General features: G+C 33.8%; 1 protein-coding gene across 1 annotated transcript in view; it reads left to right on the forward strand.

Moving 5' to 3' along the window:
• The first annotated feature begins 431 nt into the window (after positions 1-431).
• LOC136026504 (adenylate cyclase type 5-like) overlaps positions 432-21,873 on the forward strand; it is a 300,964-nt gene continuing 279,522 nt past the window's right edge. The window contains exons 1-2 of the mRNA XM_065703133.1: positions 432-536; positions 9,937-10,068. Of these exons, the coding sequence (XP_065559205.1) occupies positions 9,991-10,068 (78 nt within the window). The 5' untranslated portion in view covers positions 432-536; positions 9,937-9,990. The remainder of the gene's footprint in view (positions 537-9,936; positions 10,069-21,873) is intronic.

Genomic DNA, 21,873 nt, shown 5'->3' on the forward strand with positions numbered 1-21,873 from the left:
CTTAGAGGTGACATTTGCATGAGGTCGAACTACTAAATCATTTTCTACTGTTTTGATATCCTTTGCACCAAAATTAGGAATCGGCTTCCTAATTTTAAGTACCTTCAAATATATTGGTCGGGGGCTGCCCCCCTGAATTTAGATTCACTAGGACCTGACCCAGGTAGGAAAAACCAATTTTAGCTTCACTGGTATTTTTGTTCTTCCCATGTCGTAAGTTTAGTTTTGTTTGGCCATTATTCGCTGTATATGACTTGGCACCTCTTCTTCTTCTGAAATATGTAATTTGGCAAAGAATATTCATCCTGACAGCTTTTCCTAATGGAATAAGGAAATTAGATATTATTTATTCATTTACCGATAAACAAATTCATTAATCTATGCCTTTATTAAAGCGTTATATTCCCGACTTTTTCCATCTTCCAGAGATGGTTGGATGCGGGCAAGCGCGGAAAGGTCGATGAGGTCTCTATACTCATAAGAACAGTAGTTTTCCATTATAACAGGTGACACTTGGATGAGAGATTTCCTCAGTGGTAAGCCTAAAATTGATTTTTTATAGGCTATTATATCACTGTGATCAGGATAAGATAAAGACTATATGGGGCGTGTAGGCTATTGAAATTATAGATCCCCTTTATAAGGAATATGTTTGTTGAAATATCTAAGTAACCGTAAAAGGGTCCCTAAATGGAAGCCCCTTGTCTCAAATGAAGAAGAGTGAGGACCATTCGAATTTAACCTTAATTATAGGCCTTCGATTGAGCACGATTAAATATTATAGTAAGTGAATAAGGTGTTCAAACAGGGCCGTTTTTTTTTTAGGTGGGTAGATTATAAACCTAAACTGAATCAAAATTTTGGGTTTGTTTCAAGTTAGATATTTGGTAGCGCAAATTAAAAAGAATAACGTTAGTTCTACTAAGATATATCCTAAGGATAGTCACAGCTACTTTTTTGACCGACGGTATATCAAATATTAAACTGTGCAAAAACATGGCTCCCCCCTTCCTTGTCTGGAATCACGTTTTATGTAAGCTATATTTTATGAACGTAGGATGACTGACTACCGAAGATCCTAGTTCTTGGCCATCGATCTGCAACCCACTGGAAAATGGGTTTTCCCCGAAGGGGGGGGGGAGCGAGTAGTCATACAGAAGGATTAAACACAAACTGAAAGTTCATGGGAAGGGCTTTAAATGGATTGGAAAGAAAGAAACAGCTGTGTTGGCCCCGAATGAATATCTGGTCCAAAGAGTTGTTGGTAGTAGGAGTAGTAGTAGTATCAAACCTTTCAACACATTTTCTGAAGTCAGCTTGTGTTTCACTTTTAATCTTTCACCCCAAGGTGATCTTATGTTTTTATTCTTTTTTTTCTTAGATCAGAAAAAATCCTATAGTACATATTGTGCTAAAATATAACGCATAATTAAATATAGGAATGTTATAAATATAAAAAAAAACCGTTTGAAGACATTTTATTATTTAAAAACAACTAAAGAATGGCAAGTGTTTTATGCTGCTACTTATGTTTTATGGATTTGAGTAATAAAAAAAATAAAAAAAATTCATAAGCTGTTTAAAAAATTAATACTGGATTAAAAAAGATCACTAAAAGTACAAACCTATTGAAGTAGTATTTTCATTTGAATTTTGCATACAAAACTTGTAATTATTGTTATGTTTTGTGCTCTAAACTCTTTTAAGGCAGCACTTGTCAAGATGTAAAGATTTAAATTAGAGATGGATGGGACAACTTCCCATCCATTAAATTAGAGCTTGTTTATGGGACAACTTCATTGTTCTTTAAGCTTTGACTTATTTCTTTGCCTTCATTTGAAAATAATTGTTTGTTTTAATTATTGTGAATGATTTTTTCAAATAAGTGTTCAAATAAGAATGATTATTTCAAATTATTCTGAATGATTATTTCAAATTATGTAAATAAGGTAAAGATTTTTCCTGGGGTTCTGACCATAACTGATTTGAATCATCCACGCTATAGTGCTCAGCCGCAGGTAAGTTTTGTCTTAAATTTTTATGAAGATCGAGCCCTGTTTAGCGTATTTTCCCTCTTTTTCCTAAATTATGCAAATCTTATTGTACAATTAACGGAAATTATTGTCCTGTATAATGATTGTTGTCCTGTATCTTGGTTGGTGCACTTTTGTGACAAAGATATAATCAAGACTTTTCTGTATCCGTTGTTGCTATTGGATTCACCCATTGTTGCTGCATCAATATATACCAAACTTTATTCACAACAATGGTCCACAACAATGGGTAATTGTTGATGCAGTCAAACCAAAAAAGAGATGACAAAACCTGATTGGTTGTTTTGCATGAAAATTTAAGACAATAAAAAGTTTTCAAGTCATTACATTTTAGTTGTAAACCGTTGTTTCTTTACTGTAGTAAAATTCGAAGGGTAAATTCAAACTTGATGAATCTTATATACTTGGCATCGTCATAAAAATGACGCTCAATTTATGTATGCTATATGCTGTTCAGGTTCTATTTCAAAGGTCTTTTTTCTATTGCCAAGGCTTGTTCCATAGTCACCTTTCATTACCATACACGTTGCCAAAGATATGTTTCTAAGTAAAAAACTGAAAATCAATTTGACTACAAATGAGTTCACATGGAAGTTTTTTTTTAAGACTATAATCCTTCTAGAATAATAGAAAATCATAAAGCGTATTTTTGTAAAATAATTTAACGGCGTATAATTGTTACATTCTTAATATTTAATTTAACGCTTCGTAATTGTTACATCGAATATATTTATTGTTTTATGCTATGCAAATATTGTCAGTCACAAACCTACCCCAAGCTAATTATTGAAAGAATAATTAACGAGATATAATTAGTATGTTTTCTTAATTATTTCTGAGGAATAAATATTATATTATGATTGATTTAAATTATATTTATATTGATGTTTTAAAAGTATTTATTCGAATATAACCATGTTTTCATGAAATTTAAATATTATCACTTCGATTTTTCCGTGAGGAAAGTACTGTGGAGAAATTGGAAATATATGAGTTATATTACGACCATTATTTCACAAATCAAATATATCCATGTTTTCGTGATCCTTAAATATCGTCACCCCAAGTTCATGATTATATTATAAAAAATATGATTATAAAAAAAGGTATATAGTAATCAATATTATTATTAATTGTTCTAACATTTTGTAATATCTACATCGTATGAAGCAGTCTTTTCATTGTATGCATATTTTACAGTGCAAATACATCCTATGGTAGGTATTTTAGAGTAAGTAACAAAATATAGGGTTATTCCAATTTGAATTGTTTTTTCATTTTGTACTCCGTGTTCTTTATTTTTGTCTTTTTATTTTTTTCGGGTCTGAGACGTTCCCATTATCACTCAGAAAATTTCTGAAAATTTCAATCAGATGATTCTGTAAGACTTTCTCTAATACTGAAGAAGAAAGGAAGCAGTTGTCCCTCCAAAACACCCGCTTTGTTTCGTCTAGTACTTGTTGGCCTTTTAAAACCCCATTATCACTTTTCTTTTCTTTAATTTTATTATTTGTGTATAGTAATTAACATTATGTATATTTAAATTAAGAGTTTGTAAATGTTATCTATGCGTCGAATATATCTTTGCTTTTAGGATTTGCGATCATAGGTACTTCAAATCAATCCTAAGCTATTTATTAAAGAATAATTAGCCAAGTTTATTAATTATAACTATAAAACAATCAATGATAGATAATAATCAAATTATTTATATTTAAAGTATTTTGTAATTATTTGAACGAATGTATCTATATTTTGATGATTTGTAAGCAACGTCACTCAAATCTTGACTAAGATATAAACGTAAGTTTGGATCATCCTTAACAACCTTCTGCAGTGTGTGATGACTCTAAAGAACTGTGGTTTTATGGTAGATTATTCATCCCTATGGTTTTTACTTGACTTAATTACTTATTTGACTTAAAGTTCTTGCTTGGCAGCGTCACGAGTGCAGAGGGAAACAGACATCAGTGTATCGTTGCCAACGCTTTGAAATAAACCATTCCAGTTTTCCAACTAAAATTGTAAGGCAAGAAATAAAGCCGTTCCATCTGAACCACAGGTTAAAAATCTGCCGTAACAAGACGAAAAGTTTCGATAAATTGTAACTTGAGCCGATGTCCAAGTCACAAAAGAGCAAGTAAACCCAAATGTACTGGAAAATTTGTATTTTACCAAAACATTTCTAAATTTTACCGCATTGGGCCAGTTCCTCTAAATTGTACCAAATATGGTACGATTTTAGCGCAATAGCAACGCTGCGTCAGTACCGTTAGTTACATCCCTTGGGGTCCATGGTCGGGGTAGTAAGTCCCCCCTGGATTGTGTAGAACGTGTCAGTAGGACGTGTTGGAACGTTCAAGCTTTTATTTATAAGTGTTTAATGTGTCGTGAAATAGGCCTAGTCTGGTAAATAAACTAACTAAAGCTTTCAATAGTTCTGGATTTAGATATCTCTGACATATATTTTTGTTTTGTTTGATGTAGATTCCTCATTTGTCTTTAAAAGCGATTTCACAACCTTAGATTGTCCCACTGCTTGAGAGCTAATGACGAGAAAAACCCTAACCAAGGATTTTGAACACTCTTTAACATATGTTCCATAGTCCAGTTAGCGAAATTTTGTCATCTTTATTTTCTTCCACCCTAAATGATAGTGATGAAAAAAACAGCGGCAATGATAATTTCGCTCATAGATTGATATCCCTCTCAGGAAAAATACTGCCATGTCGATAATGATAAAATTAAACTTTCTGTTGGGCAACAGAGGGTTATTCAGACTTGCCAAAGAGACCATCCGAAAGAACGTAAAAGATTATGATAAATGGTAGAAGGTCTCAAAAAGTTCGATTTTTTATGTTACAACTTCACATACCAAACTGTTCCTAAGCTTATTGCTGTTACACTCTTTTGACAACCTGCATACAGGTAGCATGTTCTGATTCAGTTCCTTCCCTCCTCAAATTTTTTGAAAATTTCACCTTTATGTTCTTAGGCACAGTTGTAGTAGTAATCACTGTAGTAGTATTGATATTCCTGGTAATAGTATTGAATAGCGGTAGTACTACTAGCAGCAGTAGTATTAACCTATTGCCTTTTGGTCAGTTGAACATCCCACTCATCAGGTCCTGGAAGCTTCAATTTAATACAATTGACCTAGCCCATGAGGCTAGGTCATATTGACCTAGCCTATACCTTAATACTATAACCTAACTGATATGTCTTCTTGATAACCTGTATGTTCATATACTTCTTGAAATACTCTTTTCAATACTTTTAGTCCTAAATTAGTTGCAATAGAAGTATTAGTAGTAAATATAGTAGTAATAGTACTATTAGCAGTAGTGTCCACATATTGCCTTTTGGTGAGATGATATTCCCCTTTAAGTATTTTGTGAAACTTCCAACTTAATACCCAAATGAATTCTTGAGGTACGCTATTTTGACAATGTCCATGCACATAGCGTCCTTTGATTTAATTAAAATTTTCCGTTAATACTGTAAATGGAGTAGTGGGTAGTAGCTGGGGTGGTAATTGTAGTTGTATTGGTAGCATGTAAATATTGTCTTTTTGATCATCTTCCTTATCATTTCCTCAATTTTCCAAATTGATAAACTCAGTTATTCCTGTGTTGTACCCTTTTGACAATCCGTATACACATAACGCGTTTTGATTTAGTTTAACACTCCCCTCAACATGAAATTTTCACCTGAATACCCTTCGTTTTCTTGGAAAGAAAAGTTCAAACATGCACACATTTCTCAATAAAATATAATATGTGTAAATATGAACAAATTGCCTAACTCACAGCCCTTGTCCTGAGGACTGTTGAGAGGTTGACATCCCCTTAGACATAATTACTGGACCTTTCAACAATGCTGAACAAAATAGCTCTTTAAAAATTTCGATTGGGTATGTTTTAAAGAATAATAGGCTTAGGGGTAGGGGCCGACATGCCTCTCTTCCCTTTGACTGTTAAAAAGGGCACTCAAACTTCCGACTTCCAATCAAAGAACTCCATCCGATCCAAAGTTTATACAGCTACCCGTTCCATAAAAGCCTTATATGCCCTGTGCATAACTTAAAACCCTTGTCCAACAGCTCCGGTGGATTCTGTCCACCCTAAAGACGTTTTTATATGATTTTTGGACTATTGGTAACAAAAGGGCTATCTCACAATTTCAATTGAACCTGTTTTGGGAAAAGAGGATGTCAGGGAGGTGGGCTAGTTGCTAAACATCATTTTTGACTCTTAAAAGAGAACCAGAACTATATATATCCAATAAAGTTAGCCTCTTCTAAAGTTCAAACGACTATCACTTCCATAAGAACCTTATATGCCCCTATGTCATAGCTTACAGCCCTTATCCCGAGACTCTGGGGAATTCTATTCACAAAAATTTTTATCGGATTTTTGGAAAATACGACGAAGGGAGGGGGGATGGCTACCCGAGATTACTTTGAATCTTTAAAAGGGATTTAGAACATCCAATTCCTAATTTAATGAGCCCCTTCAGACTTTGTACGACCACCCTTCCCATAAAAACCTTATATGCCCTTGGGACATATCTTATAACCCTTGTGCAGAGGCTGTTGGGAGGTGTTATCCTAAAAACATAATTTCCAGACCTTTTAATTTCACTGAGCAAAACCGCAAAATTTTGATTAGATATGTTTTGGGGATTGACGGGCATGGGGGGGTGGCTTGTTGCCCTCCAATCACTTATAGCTATTAAAAAAAGGTCCTTCCTATTTCTAATCGAATGAGCATTTTTTGAAGTTTCTACGACAACAAATAGCCATCTTAAATTTCTACCAGATACAATTTCGGAAAATACACGGTGTAGGGGGGGGGGAGTATCCATCCTCCGATCATTTTAAACATTTATGTTGTACAGAACGGCAATCTCAAAATTTTGAATCTTAAAAATGGAATTAGATCTTCTGATTACCATTCCAAAGAGCACTCTCTGAAGTTTATACGATCACCCTTTCTATATAAACTCATATGCCCCAATGCATAACTTACAACCCTTGCCCTGATGGCTGTAGGAGATCTGTCAGAAAAGTGGCTAGAAAAGTAAAGAGCTCCGTTAAGTCAAAAATGAGCAGAAATATATTCAAGTAGTTTTCCGAGCGAAAAACCACCGAAAATTACCATCAATAAATAAATGAAACCCAAAACGAGCAGAAATTACAATAAATAACCAAGTTAAACTCAAAATGAGCAAAAGTTAATATAAGTAGGGCTGACAACCACAATGCCTTCTCAAGACCTGAATATAATTCGTATTTTACTGACTTAAAAGACCCTGGATTCTCAGTTTAATATATAATATTATTCATTCCTTGAAGTTTTGATAATGTTTTATTTATTAAAGTAACAAGAGTGAAAACATTGAATATATTTTCATTTTCAGTAAAATGCAAATTATGTTCTGGTCTTGAAAAGGCACGGAGGGTGAGATCCAATCAAATGAGAACTATTCGAAGTTTCTACGAAAGCTCCTTCCCTACGAAGTGCCCGGGTTTACTCATATTATTATTTACCCAGGCAGTACTATTGCGCTGCCTATAATAGCTCAGATCGCAAATTACGCACATCTACAATCGTTCGTAAATTTCTACGAAAGCTCCTTCCCTAAGAAGTGACCGGGTCTAAGAAAATGATAAATAAATAAATAATACATTTTACTCATATCACTATTTACCTAGACAACACTATTGTCCTACCTACAATAGGATAATTTCACTCTCAGATCACAAATTATGCACATCTACAATCGTTCGTAAATTTCTGCGAAAGCTCCTTCCCTAAGAAGTGACCGGGTCTAAGAAAATGATAAATAAATAAATAATACATTTTACTCATATCACTATTTGCCTAGGCAGTACTATTGAGCTGCCTACAATAGTATAATTTCACTCTCAGATCACAAATTATGAACATCTACAATCGTTCGTAAATTTATCAGAAGGGGAATGATCAGTTTCCAAACGTGAATTTTATGATTGTTGAACCTGAGTGAGGGTCAAAAACATATTTTAGAAATTAGGAAAAATAGAACTAGTTGTTCTAATAATAAGCTGGAACTGGTAAGAGTTGTGATCTCACAGAGTAAAAAGAAAATATATAAGGGCAAATTAGTGGTGACGCATGTTTAAGCTTCATTATAGACAAACTGATATTATTTTTTATAACATTATTTTTTTTATAAAATGTTTTTTCTTATAAAATAGAATTATTTTTATACATTACTTTCTATAAAATAAAAAACGTTTGACTGTAGCGCCTCCTTGTGTTATTTGGAGATTTGAGTAGCGTACAACTTTCAAACCCAATCAGAGTGAAGTTTTAAGGCATAATTTTTCAAAACTAGAAAAGAGGGAAGTTGTCAGCAGCTATGTTTTAATCTGTATGATGAATCTTGATGTTTTTTATCTTTATTCTTTTTTGTTTGGCAAAATATAAAAAAAACAAAGTCCCTGTTGTTTTTAGCAAATCAATGCACTAATATCTTGTATCTTTTAACAGAAAACAATTTTAACAAAAATCTGAGGACTCTTCTTGCTCCTTGGGCTTTTTTTGTGCATAAATTTTTCTTCATTCTACTCTTATCAGTGCTCTAAGAACTTTGATGAGATTGTCAACTTTTCAGTGTTTTATTTGGCATAGAGCTGTAGGATCTTAGCACTTTAATAAGTAAAAAAATGGGCTTACAGTCTTCGTTGACAATACTCGGAAAACAAAGAATTAAAGTTGGCATTAATTTTCGAACCAATTTCATTCAGTATTGAAGTTCTACTTCTTCTTCTTGAAACACAAGAGTGCTGTTAACGTTGGATAAAAATATGCATATTATTCATGGATCTTGTTTTTTTTTTTACAATCAGGTGCACTATGACACGGTTCAGGCAACAGACTTTTCAAGCCCCGTCCTCATTTTTTCGAATAGTGTCAAAACCTTTACAATTTTTTTAAATTCATTTGTATATTTTACTGCAAATTCAAGAATTGGTTATGCGACAAAGAACCTTATTTCTTTTAACAGAAGGATGTGTTAAAAAAATTCCGCTTGCCATGGATAACTAGGTCTTAGCTTAAGAATCTATCGATATTGAAAAGTCATTTTAACGTTAAATTCAGTGACAAACACAGGTCTTGAAGTAAATCTTGGCTTTTTTTGTGAACAGCTTTAACTATATTGTGGTTTGAATATTAATATAATATTGAGGGTGATAACGCTCCTCTAAATTTTAAGCTCTCTTAAAATACTCTTTAATATTGACAATAATTGTTGTTGTTGTTGTTGTTTTTTTTGTTTTTTTTTACTTCGGGATCATGATATTATGTTGTTTTATTATGTATGAATTATTATGTATGTTTTTTTGTTTCTCGGTGCACAATTTCACCCTACTTCTTATAATAGATTAACTTGTTTTTTTTTTGTTCTTAGTTTTTATTATTTTTACTCTTCTATTTTTCGTTCTTTTTTGTTAGTAGCACACCCTCGCAAGCGACAGTTTTCGTGTGCTATCAATTGATTTTGTCTCTGTTATTTCTTTTGAATAATAAGCTACTACTACTACTACTACTACTACTACTACTACTACTACTACTACTACTACTACTACTACGTTGCAATTTAACGAATTACCAAATAAAAAATATGCAAAATCTTAAGGAGAGTATTTGTTATGTTTATATTGCTTGCGTTTTGTCTAGGATAAGAATAAATATTTTAGACTCTCTATATGCTATTGGGCTTTTGTACTTAATATTAACTAAACATTTTTTATTCAAGAATTAAGCAACAGTAGTTACCCTTTTTCTCATATTCCTGCGTGGAACTTCTTTATTTTCGCTTTTATCTTTTTTAGTATGATTAGCTGATGATATTCGAATAGCAAGAAGATATAAACTAAAAATACGAAATGTTTAGAAGCAATAGTGATTCAAAAAGAGATAGAAGAGGCTTTAGTCTAAGAAGCAAAAAACGAGGATGGGATGAGGTAAGAGAGAATATTTCAAATCTTTTTCAATTTAAAAGTTCTATGAAAATGTTCGAAATAATACACATAGCTTGCTAAAACTTTCTCGAATGTTCTATGAGTAGGTTATTTCTTTGTTTTGTATTAAATCCTTGTTTATGCTTCTACGACACGCAAAATCATTCATGTACTTATGAAATCTTTCACATGCCTAAATTCTTTCAAGCCCGGTCCTCAAACACGCCAATTCCGTCCTCACAAAGAAAGTTGACCCATATAAAGCCAAATCAATAAAATAAGAAATTTGAGGAGTTTCGGCCACTCCTGCGTAGTTACATCCTGGTGGTCCAGTTTTGACGTAACTTCTGGAACTCTTCCGTATTAGCCAATGTTGAAACCTAAAGTGAGTTTCGAAGTTGGTCAATATTACTTTTTTACTTTTTCGAGTATACTTTCTTCGAGGTTGGCCAATATTTCAAATCTTTATTTGACTTTTAGCCGACCTTACAGTAAATATTTTGCATACAAAAATTCTTTCTAGCCGTTTGCATTGACAATTTACTGACAAAATTAGCAGAATTGCATCTCATTAATGATAATTTAATCCACAACTTTTGGAAAGTCACCAATCAAAATTTGATATTTGGAAGCGGTAATGGTTGCAACATTCGATTTTTGGCCCTTTTAATAAACAATGTAAAAATGAAAGCCTGTACTCTCTCATTTCTTGCTGCAGCCCTAAGAGGGCATAAATGTCATCTAAATCTTTTCAAGGTAATTTTTATCCGAAATATATTTTATCGCTGGTTTCTAAACTTAGAAAAGTTTTTATAATAATTTCTCTTGGGAGTCCGAAAACTTTGCCGAAAATATATCTACTAATAGAGAAACAAAGCTGACTCTTGGCCATAAGCATTTCAAACATATTGCCAGGGGGAAATCTCTATGGTAGAAAATATATAATTTAAGTTATCAAAGTCACGAAAACAATGACAGAGATGAAAAGAGATTCTAGGGCACAGATAACTCAAATTAGTAAGAAAGTTGAATCTCATTTCCTCTATCCACATTGAACATTTTGGTGCCATCTAGCAATCCTTAAGAGCAACATTTTTACAAAGTTCCCAAACTGATTTATCATATAAGGTATTGGACATGATGTCACAGATTTCAGTACTCTTAGGTTCTCAGCACAAATTTTCGCCACAAAAAACTACCTTCTTATGTGTTTCCGTTAATATAAACCTGTACTGCTACCATAAATTTGTCTGAAACAATTGATTGTATTTTTTTTTTTAATAAGAGACATTCTGAAAAAAAATCTCCTTAAATTGTGAATGTAATACTAAAAAATATTTTTCAAAAATGGAAATGGAAAATATAGTTTCTCTTCATGGACGAAATAGCATGTGTTAAACAGTTTTATACTCTGATTTTTAAAATTCAGATGCTTCTGTAAAATTTTAAGATTTTGAGTTTATAATATTTTAGAATATACCAGATGTTTCACAAATTTAGCTAATGTATTCTTACGATTCCCTTCCACTGAAATCTTTAAAAAAAATGTTGCGTTAAAAAATGAGTAAGTGCAAACGAAGAAAGAACAAAAACGAAAATACGACCTGGGAGTTTTTTTATTTGTGAATATGTTATACACTTCACTAATTTTTCTTGTTCTGTTTTTCTGACCTTTAGATACTATTTAATGTCTATTTTTTATATGTTAGGGCTCCATTTTCAAATTTTTATCTCTTATCAGAAATTATTGGCAAGAAATTTTATAAGTGAGCAGCAAAGCGTGGTAACTAGGCACCAATTGTCAGTAAATCAGAGCGGCAAGCCTAACAGGTTTAGTTATTTATTATTATTTGGTTTAGGGGTTTTTGATGTTGGACTTTTGGTTTTCTCGAAACTTCCAGACATCTTTCCCTGGGTCAAATGGATCGAACATCTTGTTCTCAAAGTGGGAAAGAGGTCTGGGGTCTGGAAATGGGACAAAAGGCTCTTTGTTCCTAATTACCAAGGAAATAGCATCTTTAAATCCCTGGACCAAAAAAGGCTATTATAGAAAAAATCCCAGGGCACACCCCAACTGAGCCAAAAAGAGGCAGAACTACGTTTTATTCCTTATCCTTTAAAACGTTTGTCGTTAAGTCCATGGACCAAAGAGAACTCAATACGGAAGGAAAAAATTAAATATTGTTCCCTCTCAAAATTAGCCGGGCTAAGTGCCAGAAAGGGGCTAACAATCGTTTTCCCAGACACTTCTTATCAAAAGATGTTCACAACAAAGCGGGAGGGGGCTCATTTTAGTTAAATTTTGTCAAGATTGAATAAATATGCCTTTGGGGATGGCATTACCCCAAAGCCCCTGGGGTAAGGGCAGTAAATAAGAAAAATTGCCAATTGTTTACACGTGTCTTATAACGGAAAAAGGGGCTCGTTTTATATACAGTGTGCAAATGGCTCGTAGCTTTCAGAGACTAGTGTCATGGTAAAAATAAAATGAAGCGACTTTTCATGGGAGGTGTACTAGTCCCGGAAGCAGGGTAATCTTTTTTTTTTAGTCCTGATCAGTTTGAGACTTTGAGTTACAACTGTATGGGCCAAGAGGTACTAATTGTCCCCATAAATATTCTGGGGCATGCCCTGCCTCCATTATTGCGCTAAAAAGACACAAAATTTAAATTTTGTATCCATTTGGACAAAAACTTAGTTGTCTAAAAATTTAGTTGTCTCTAAAACAGGGTTTAACGAAGGGCCAGAAAAGGACCAAAAATCCCTGCCGGTTTGTGTAGACATTTTGAAGAGGACTCTTTTCATTTGAAATTGAAACATCTAATGTTGCTCCTTATTTTCAGATGAAAAACTTATTTTTTAAAAAAATTTAATTTCTGATTGTTTTTAAGTAATGCCAGAAAATCTGGCCCCACCTCCATGGAGAAATCCCCCCCAACGAAAATTGCCCCTGGAAGCTTTCCTCCCGACGGAAAATTCTCCCTTGGAAAACATCCAACAAAATATTTGCCCCCCACCACCCGAAAATGTATACCTACTTCAGAATAACAAATTATTTGTAAAAATGGGCAATTTTTATGACTTAAAATCCTTTCCCCTGGGGTTGTGGAGGGGAGGGGTCACGTTGTATCTAAAGGTATAGTCATTGGACATTTCAGCTATGATGAGCAAAAAGACTATCTCAAAATTTTGATCAGACGACTTTGGGAAAAAGGGCAGGGGAAGGGTCCAAGTTACCCTCCAATCTTTTTAGTCACTTAAAAAGGGCAGTATAACTTTAAATTTCCGTTCAAATGAGCCTTTTTTATGATATTCTAGGACCACTGAGTCGATATGATCACCCCTGGGAAAAAAAAACAAAACAAAAAACTAATAAACACGCAGTCATGATCTTTCTTTTGGCAAAAAATACAAAATTCAACATTTCTGCAGATAGGATTTTAAAACCATTACAGCAGGGTTCTTAATACACTGAATCTGATCGTGTGACTTTTGTTAAGATTTTAAACTTTTAGGGGCTGTTTCCCCCTTTTTCGAAAATCTGGTAAATTTTTTCAGGCTTGTAGCCTTTAATCGGTAAGACTAAATTTAATGAAACTTATATATATTTATTCAGCATAATAAGCCAATTCTTTTGATATGTCTATTTGTATAAAAACTTCTTTTTTAGAGTTTTGGTTACTATTGAGCCGGGTTGCTCCTTACTTGCAGTTTGTTACCACGAACTATTTGGCTGGATCGAAATTAAAGATAGTGACCTTGTTCAAGATTTTTGTAATGTGTAATACGTATTTCTCTAGGGTCAAAACCACCCCCAAAGTCCGGGGACAATAATACTAAAGTGTTTACATTAATAACTTACATATATGCTAAAACAGAAATGAGGCCATTTGTGTACTTGGTCTTCCGGATACCTACGAGCTCGTGCTAGATGTAGGTTCCCAGGATTTTCTGAGGGAATACCCTGGAGATAAAACGCATAACAGGATAAGGTAAAAAGACACTCTCATTTTCCAGGTTATTTAAATGCTGTATCTGCAATGTCTCGGAACGATTTGGGGTATTCAGTTGAAACTTTCAGGGAATGTTTAGGGGGGTAGGGGAAGGGTAAAGTGAACGTTGAACTATGTCTTGGAAAAGGGAATATGGCTACATTAAATTAGACAATTTGCATCCTGGCTATTAATTAAAAGAATCCTCATTAGAAATTTTTTAAAGGACAATAAAGAGTCACATTAAATGTAAGACGAGTAGAAATAATTCCTATAATAATTCAAACTTAAAGCGAGCAGAAATTACTATCAGTGAATAAATGAAACCCAAAACGAGCAGAAATTATAACAGGTAGTTGTATCAAACGTGAAGGCAACTGATACGGTTAAAAGTGAATAAGCAAACCCTAAAACGAGCAGAAATTAGAATAAATAGAATTATTCTATTATTCTCTTGGTCTTCGGTTTAAATATGGCTCCATACGTTCCTTCGCCATACTCTATATGTTGAAAAGTTGTCTTTTGTTTATATTTAATTCTGATAAAAACTTTGCCTAAGTCATTAGTTACTCCAAAGTTTATCTAAACAAACGAACGAGGTCATGTTTTATCGACTTTCCTCGGTGCCTAACAGACTAAATATCCATTTTTTTGCCAATAATTTTTTGTCATTAAACTTGGACTTTTCTTACATTGTTAAAAGTAAGTTTGGACCACACCCTTGCAAAAAAGACTTGGCATTATATCTAGATATGATGATCCATAGGTTGAAAAAAAGAAATTTATAAATGTAGATTATAGTGTAGACTTTATATAGCTTTCCAAGGGCTCCAAGATTTAGTGTTCCAAGATTATAGTCTTCCAAAAAATATTAACATAAAGGAAATGCCTGTTTATGGGTTTTATTTATGAAGAAAACAAATTCCATTATCTCTTGAGATGGATTGGGATTGGTGGAGGCTAAAGACTAACCCAGGAAGTGGAACTATATTTTGAAATATATTTCAGATATTGTATTTTAATTTAGGGATTTCAAACTTTCTAGACTCAAACCTCGCTTTTATAAGCTATTTTATATAACCTCGGATTTATAAGCTATTAAATAATTTTAGTTGTCATCGTAATTTTTTCTACTGCTATAATATGTGCCGATATTAGGCCAACTGTGAACGGCACTGCCTCAGTTGGCACTCAGGTGGCGTATATTTTTCTTCGTCATACCCAGTTTGAAGTTTTTATCTCAATCACCTCCTGTATGAATTCATTTACCACTTGTAATTTTTTTCAAATATCATACCAACCTAACCTATTTTGTGATCAACTAAACCCCCACCTTACTTTTTACGATAATGTCTCTTATTTCTTTGACGCTGAAAGATTATTTTGAAGGTACATAACTTCTTTGAAAAAATAAAAATAAGTGAATGAGTCTTAGAAAAAGAAAAAGATAGACATGCCTCCTTTCTAAGATCTAGTCATCCAAACTCAACCTAGATTGTTTAGTACTGAATGTCCCCACTTCCCTGGGGCTTTCTTATGACATGTCAAACCCGCTTGCGCTTGACATTCATATTTGTTTATATCTTTTACTATGTTATGCAATTCACGTTTAGTAAACGTGATTAAGAGAGATAAGAAATAAGCATATATAGTTTTGTATTATTTAGTAAAGCAGATAATGTTTTGAAAAGATATAAATTGTAAAGATGCAGTGGAATAAAATCTTAATGCAGTGAATTTCCATGAATTTCGAAAATAGTAAATTCAGCTGTACAGCTAAATAATTACACCGTTATTTATTTAGTAGATCGCGGGGTAAATTTTGGCTTACCATTGAAAATGTTTGGTGAAAAGTTATCAGTAAGGTAAATCATCTTCTAGATAAGCTTTTCAGTTTAGTATAGTCGGTTATCTATTAATTCTTATAATTGGAAAGAGTACGGTATGATTTAAAGATTAATACAAATGCCGTACAGAAGAGGGTTTGAGAGGAAGAAGAGGGTTTGAGAGGAAGAAAATGTAACACCACTTTTATTTGTCAGTCTTTATTGACTTTGCGATCTCTTGTGTGCTCCTACTTTTGCCAATTTTTTGGGAGCTTAAAAAAAAAGAAGTTATTCCTACGGAAGTGAAGAGTGAAGATGAAGCTAAAATAGAACGAAAATGTTGCTGCTATTATAACGCAAATAACGCAAGATATATCAACAGAGTAGCTTAAACAAACTGACCCGTCATATTTTCCAAATTTATAGAAATTCAAGTTCGCTTCTGCTACTCAAATCAGGTTAAGTGCCAACAGAGAACTAGTACAAATATTTTTTCATTCCCAGGAACCAGGACATAATTACCCAAATTTTACTCAAATATGAATAAATTTTTTAGTAACTCATTTTAAAGAGTTAAAAAAAGCACAGTTCCAAGGACGGATCCTTGGGGTGTTTCAATTTCAATACACAGCTTTGAAGACAGATTATTATTAATATACATGCAGCGAAATTGAACAGAGTCAAAATTGAATTTAAACTCCTCTCTATATTACCCCTTAATTATTTAAAATACCTCTTTTTAATTTTTGTATTGAAAAATTCCTCTTTTTTATTTCCACCAGCAATCATAAATAACAACAGAAATTTCCCCTGGATTTCTGAAAATACACTCCCCCAACTTTCATGAATTGATGTCATCAATTTTTTTGAAATCACTATGTGGCACAAATATATGACCCAAATGGGACGTCAAGAAGCATCAGTTTTTTTTGCGCTTTGATCTCATGTTCTCCAAAATGAATTTAACCAGCACTTACAGCAGCTGATGAATTGATGGCATTTCTTCTGTTTTTGCTTGTTTTAATCGGTTTTTTCGATCTGAATAAAATTATCCTTGCTCAGCTATTTATTACGGGCTGCTCTCCCATTGTGGTTTAACGTATTAGACATGACGTCGTACGCAAGCAATTTCAAGTCTTTACTTTATTATTATGAGCACTATTCACACTGTCAAACTTTTGCCGCAGGAAGTCGCTGCACAGCACGAGTCGTTTGAGTTCAATGTTCGTGAACATCACAATAATTTAGTTGTCTGTGGTTGCATATTGACTTTGGATAGTTAAGATCCTAGTTTTGTCGCAGACAAAAACACAGCTTTTTTTTTACCAAGTATTTAAGGAAATGAAAAAAAAAAACATGAGAAAAAGTGTAGCAGATTACACGCGTAGCATCTATTCAAGGTCAAATGGTGCCGAAGAAAAAGAGAAAAACCTTGATGTCTACTTTTACAATTGGCTAAAATTTGATAAACATGGAGTTCTTATATCGAAAAGTGCAAAATCTCATCTCCACATCGTAAGTTCATGTTTCGTAAGTTCAATTCGCACAGCTTTTCGTATAAAGCATTAGTGAAGCCTATTGTTTAGCATTGCCTTAGTATACGGTATCTGCTAAACCGTCCTGACAAGCTGAAAGTGGAATCCATACTAAGGCGCACAATAAGGATAGGTCAGCATATGAACCTTTCAGCTGGCGCATGCGTAGTTTACACCTTGTAAGTCTACGGTTTCGTACGGCTGGGGCTCATTTGATGAATGTGTTCGCAATAGTCCACCAAACTGATAGTGTGGAACCGAGTATGCTCTTCTGATTTCCGTATTACAGAGTTACTAGGTAATACCCTGACAAGTTATATCCCACAATAGTGAGTTGAAGAATCAGGTCGAGCAGTTTCATGTTTAGGGTTGTATCTGCTGGAACCGTGTTGGACATGTTCTGAAGACTTTTGCAAAATTTAATAGCTCAGTATCAAGTACTGACTCTGAATACAAATCTGAGGATGCCAGGTCTAGTCCTAAAGCATGATGTGTTTATTTGTATTTGTTGTATAAGTATTTGGCTGTGTTAGTAACTCACCTTGATTTATTATTTATATTTGTGCACGAGAAGCAAAAGTTTTCTCGTTTTGGTAATAAGATATAAATAAATGAATTATTCACATTAATGCCCCCCAAAATTATTAGCATTATTCCCTAATTAAAACAAGCTAAGACGCCAATTAAGATTGCTAAAGTAATTAAGGTTGGTTTTAATATGGTCATCAATATGTTTTGTTTGAATCAACGCTGAAGTCGTTCCTCATATACAGTTAAAGTAAACTACTACTACTACTACTACTACTAATAACTCACTGCAGCACAAAGCCGCCTGAGGCCAACACGGTTACGCACGCTCCTCCTCCAGTCTAATATATTCAAGGCCCCCTCTTTACACCTTCCCAGGAAGTTCCCATTTCCTTTAAAACTTTATTTATGACATCCTACCACCCCAGATGAGGACGACCTGCTTTCCGTGTAGCCCCAGGTGGTTAGCCAAAAAGGACTATCTTCGGCAATCTGTCCTCCTTCCTTCGCAGAACATGGCCTAGCCATCTCAACCTTTTCCTTCATTATAGCCCTAGAAAGTGGGATTGAACCACATTTTTCGTGCAACCTACTGTTTGAAATACGGTCAATCAGCCAGGTACCGAGAAAAATATAGACGAAATATAGACAAGAACAAATACTTAAGGGAGAGAGTGTTTTGGCAGTCATTTATTTATCTTTGAACATCATGACAAATAAAGTATTGTCTCTAGTATTTCACAACTGGTTCCATCCGGATCATAAATTTGGACTGTGTGCTATGTTGATGTCGCTAATGTTGATGCTGCCATGCTTCAAATTGGTTTGACCATCTTAAAACAGGTATTTTTGATCAATTTGTGCTTGAAATACTTGGACCTCTCTATAATTACTAAATGCCCTGCAGGTACAATATATTAGAAATAGTATATAGCCTATTTGAAAATAAGTTTTCCCGACATAAAATTAACAGTTTCTCTCAAATGTAATTTCGACCTAGCTTATAGTCAGAATAAAAGTTGTGGAACCAAAGATAAAACAAATCTTCTTTTAACAGCTAGAACTTCTGAAATTTTAAGTCATGTATCCATCTCCGAACGAGCATTAAGTGAGGTAAATTTATGCAAGTTCGTGAGAACTACCTCACCTGAGCTTGCAGAGAAAGTAAACTGTAGTTCTTTCCAGAGATTAATTTAAAAAACTTTTTCCCATAAGAGGTATTTCAAAGAGAAGTAAAACGCTATATTAAGCTATAGCTAAGTATAATTGAAGTCAAGCAAGAATTCGAACTTAAAACAAACAGAAACCAATATCATTAAAAAAATAAGGCCCAAAATGAACAGCAATTATAATAGATAATCAAGGCAAGCTTAAAACTAATAGAAATTATCACAAAGAGGAGCAGGACTAACGCCCCCCCCCTAGGGCTTCTAAATGTAATAATGTCATTTACGCTTTACTGAAAGCACTTTCTGAACAGCGATTCGTTATTGGTCATAGTATAAACAACAACAACAAAAATAGAAAGAGCATCATCATGATAACCAATATTACTGAAAGTAGACCTATGGCTTATAAATCAAACAGTTCGTGATAACGAACGGTAGTAAGGAGTGACCCGGCTCAATAGCAACCGAAACTCTAAAAAAACGAGAAGAATCGTATTTTATTGGTGATTTTAAATATGCAACTGCCATAACTTTAGTTTTACCCATCAAAAGTTATGAGCCTGAGAAAATTTGCTTTATTATCGAAAAAAAGGAGGAAACACCCCCTAAAAGTCATAGAATCTTAATGAAAATCACTTAATCAGAATTAGCGTATTATAGAACCCTTTTGTAGAGGTTTCAAGTTCCTCTCTGCAAAAATGTGAAATTTTGAAGTTTTTGCCATAAAAAAGATCACCGATGCTTGCTTATTTGTTTTTAGTTTTTTGTTTGTTTTTTTCCCAGGGGTAATCGCATCGACCCATTGGTCCTAAAATGTCCAAAAGATTGGAGAGCACCTTCCCCCCCCGCTCTTTCTCCCAAAGTCGTCTGACCAAATTTTGAAGATAACCATTTTGGTCATCATAGTCTAAAGGCCCAATTGCTATACCTTTGGATATAACATACCCCCTCTCCCCCAACACCTAGGGTAAGGTTTTTTAAGTCATACTATTTGGCCATTTTGCACATAGTATTTATTTATGTGAAGTATCTATACATTTTAGGGTGGAGGGGGGCTAATGTTTTGCTGTTTTGTTTTCAAGGGGAAATTTTCTATGGGGAGGGAAGTTCTTAAAGGGTGAACTTGTCAGAGAAAATTATACACTGGGGGAAATAGCCACAATTTCTATACAAAATTCTTTTTAAATGTCTTGCTTTATCTTTTCCGTCACAATTTGATGAGTGGAGTTGTAAAGGGTAAATGTCAGGGTAAATTTTCATTAGGATTGAATTGTTTACAGAATATTTCCGTGGGCTTGGGGACTTCTCCGTTGAAGGGGGGCCAGAAATCCTGGCATTACTTATAAGCGATCAGAAATAAAATTTAAAAAAGTAGTTTTTTTCAACTGAAAGTAAGGAGTAACATCAAAATTTAAAACGAACAGAAATTACTACGTGTATGAAGGGGATTGCCCCCTATTCAACACTTAGCTCTCTACGTTAAAGTTTGAATTTGTCCCAATTCTTTAAGAACGACTCCTGAAACACAAGGGTCGTTTAATTAGAGTAATACGAAAATTTTTTAAAAGAACAAAATGCTTTACTGTAAAATTTTTTGTAGGGGGGGGTATTTTTTCTTAATACAAGCCAAAACTAATAAATATTCCTAGTATTTACCTCAAATGAGGCCAAAAACTTTTATCGTCCCATAAATCTTCTAGTAAACGAATTTAGAGATTTACTATATAATTAATAGAGAGACAGAGACAAACAAATTTATTGAAATAATAACCCTTACATCATCTGTGAACAAGCATCGGGGGAACCCATCGTGGTGTATAAAATATTTTTTTTATCCTTATAATCTACTAATATATATCCACACTTCATCTATAAATCAAAAATCATAAAACAAAAAAAAATCTATTTCATTCCCAGATGGTAACATTTCAACTTAATCATGAACTGGCTAACATTTTCTGCTACCTTTGTACCTTCCGGGAGAGAACCAAAAATTAACATCCTCGCTGAGTACTCCAAGCCTCCAACACTATCCAATAAGAAAGCCTAGTTTTATAATAAGGATAAAAAGAGTTAGACTTCAAAATTTCTCAAAACCACACCGGTGAATAACAACAATTCTTAAGGCAGGACGGACTCTCAAGGAGTCTTCCTCTACCTCCCATGCTAAACACTTGGAGTTTGCCTCACGTTCCTGACTGAGTGATCTCGGCAGTTTTTATTTTAACAAATAGAAAAAAATAATGGTGAATATTTTGATCTAATCAAGTCTTAAAGCAGACAATTATTTTTTTTTTTAGAATTCTAAAGTAATTATAAAACCGGCTTCGGGTTTGCATTCTAGATTGCTATACTTGACATTGTTGTTGTTGGGTATCAGAAAGCAGAGCAAAAAATATTCTATTCAACAATCAGAAACTTATTTCTATAATATATACTTGCTGGCTGCAGTCCCTTCAAATACTTTACATATTTGTGTTCCGAAGTCAAAAACTCCCCCCAAAAGACTAGATGCAGCTGTTATCGGAGCGCGTGAGAATACATGAATTAGACCAAGGGACTAACGACTCGGATTGTTCTTGAGCGGTTCAGTGAAGTATTAGTTAGTTGTAACCACTATTACCAGAAATAGTCGACGGAAGGTTGCCAAGAAGTATGGAGATACGGGAACCGTTTATATGAATCGAATTATGCTAGGTGTAGGTAGTTGTCATGTGTAATTACTGTCTTATCCGAATACAAATTCAGATATACAAAT

The sequence above is a fragment of the Artemia franciscana genome, chromosome 4 (genome assembly GCF_032884065.1).
Source record: "Artemia franciscana chromosome 4, ASM3288406v1, whole genome shotgun sequence".
NCBI lineage: Eukaryota > Metazoa > Arthropoda > Branchiopoda > Anostraca > Artemiidae > Artemia > Artemia franciscana.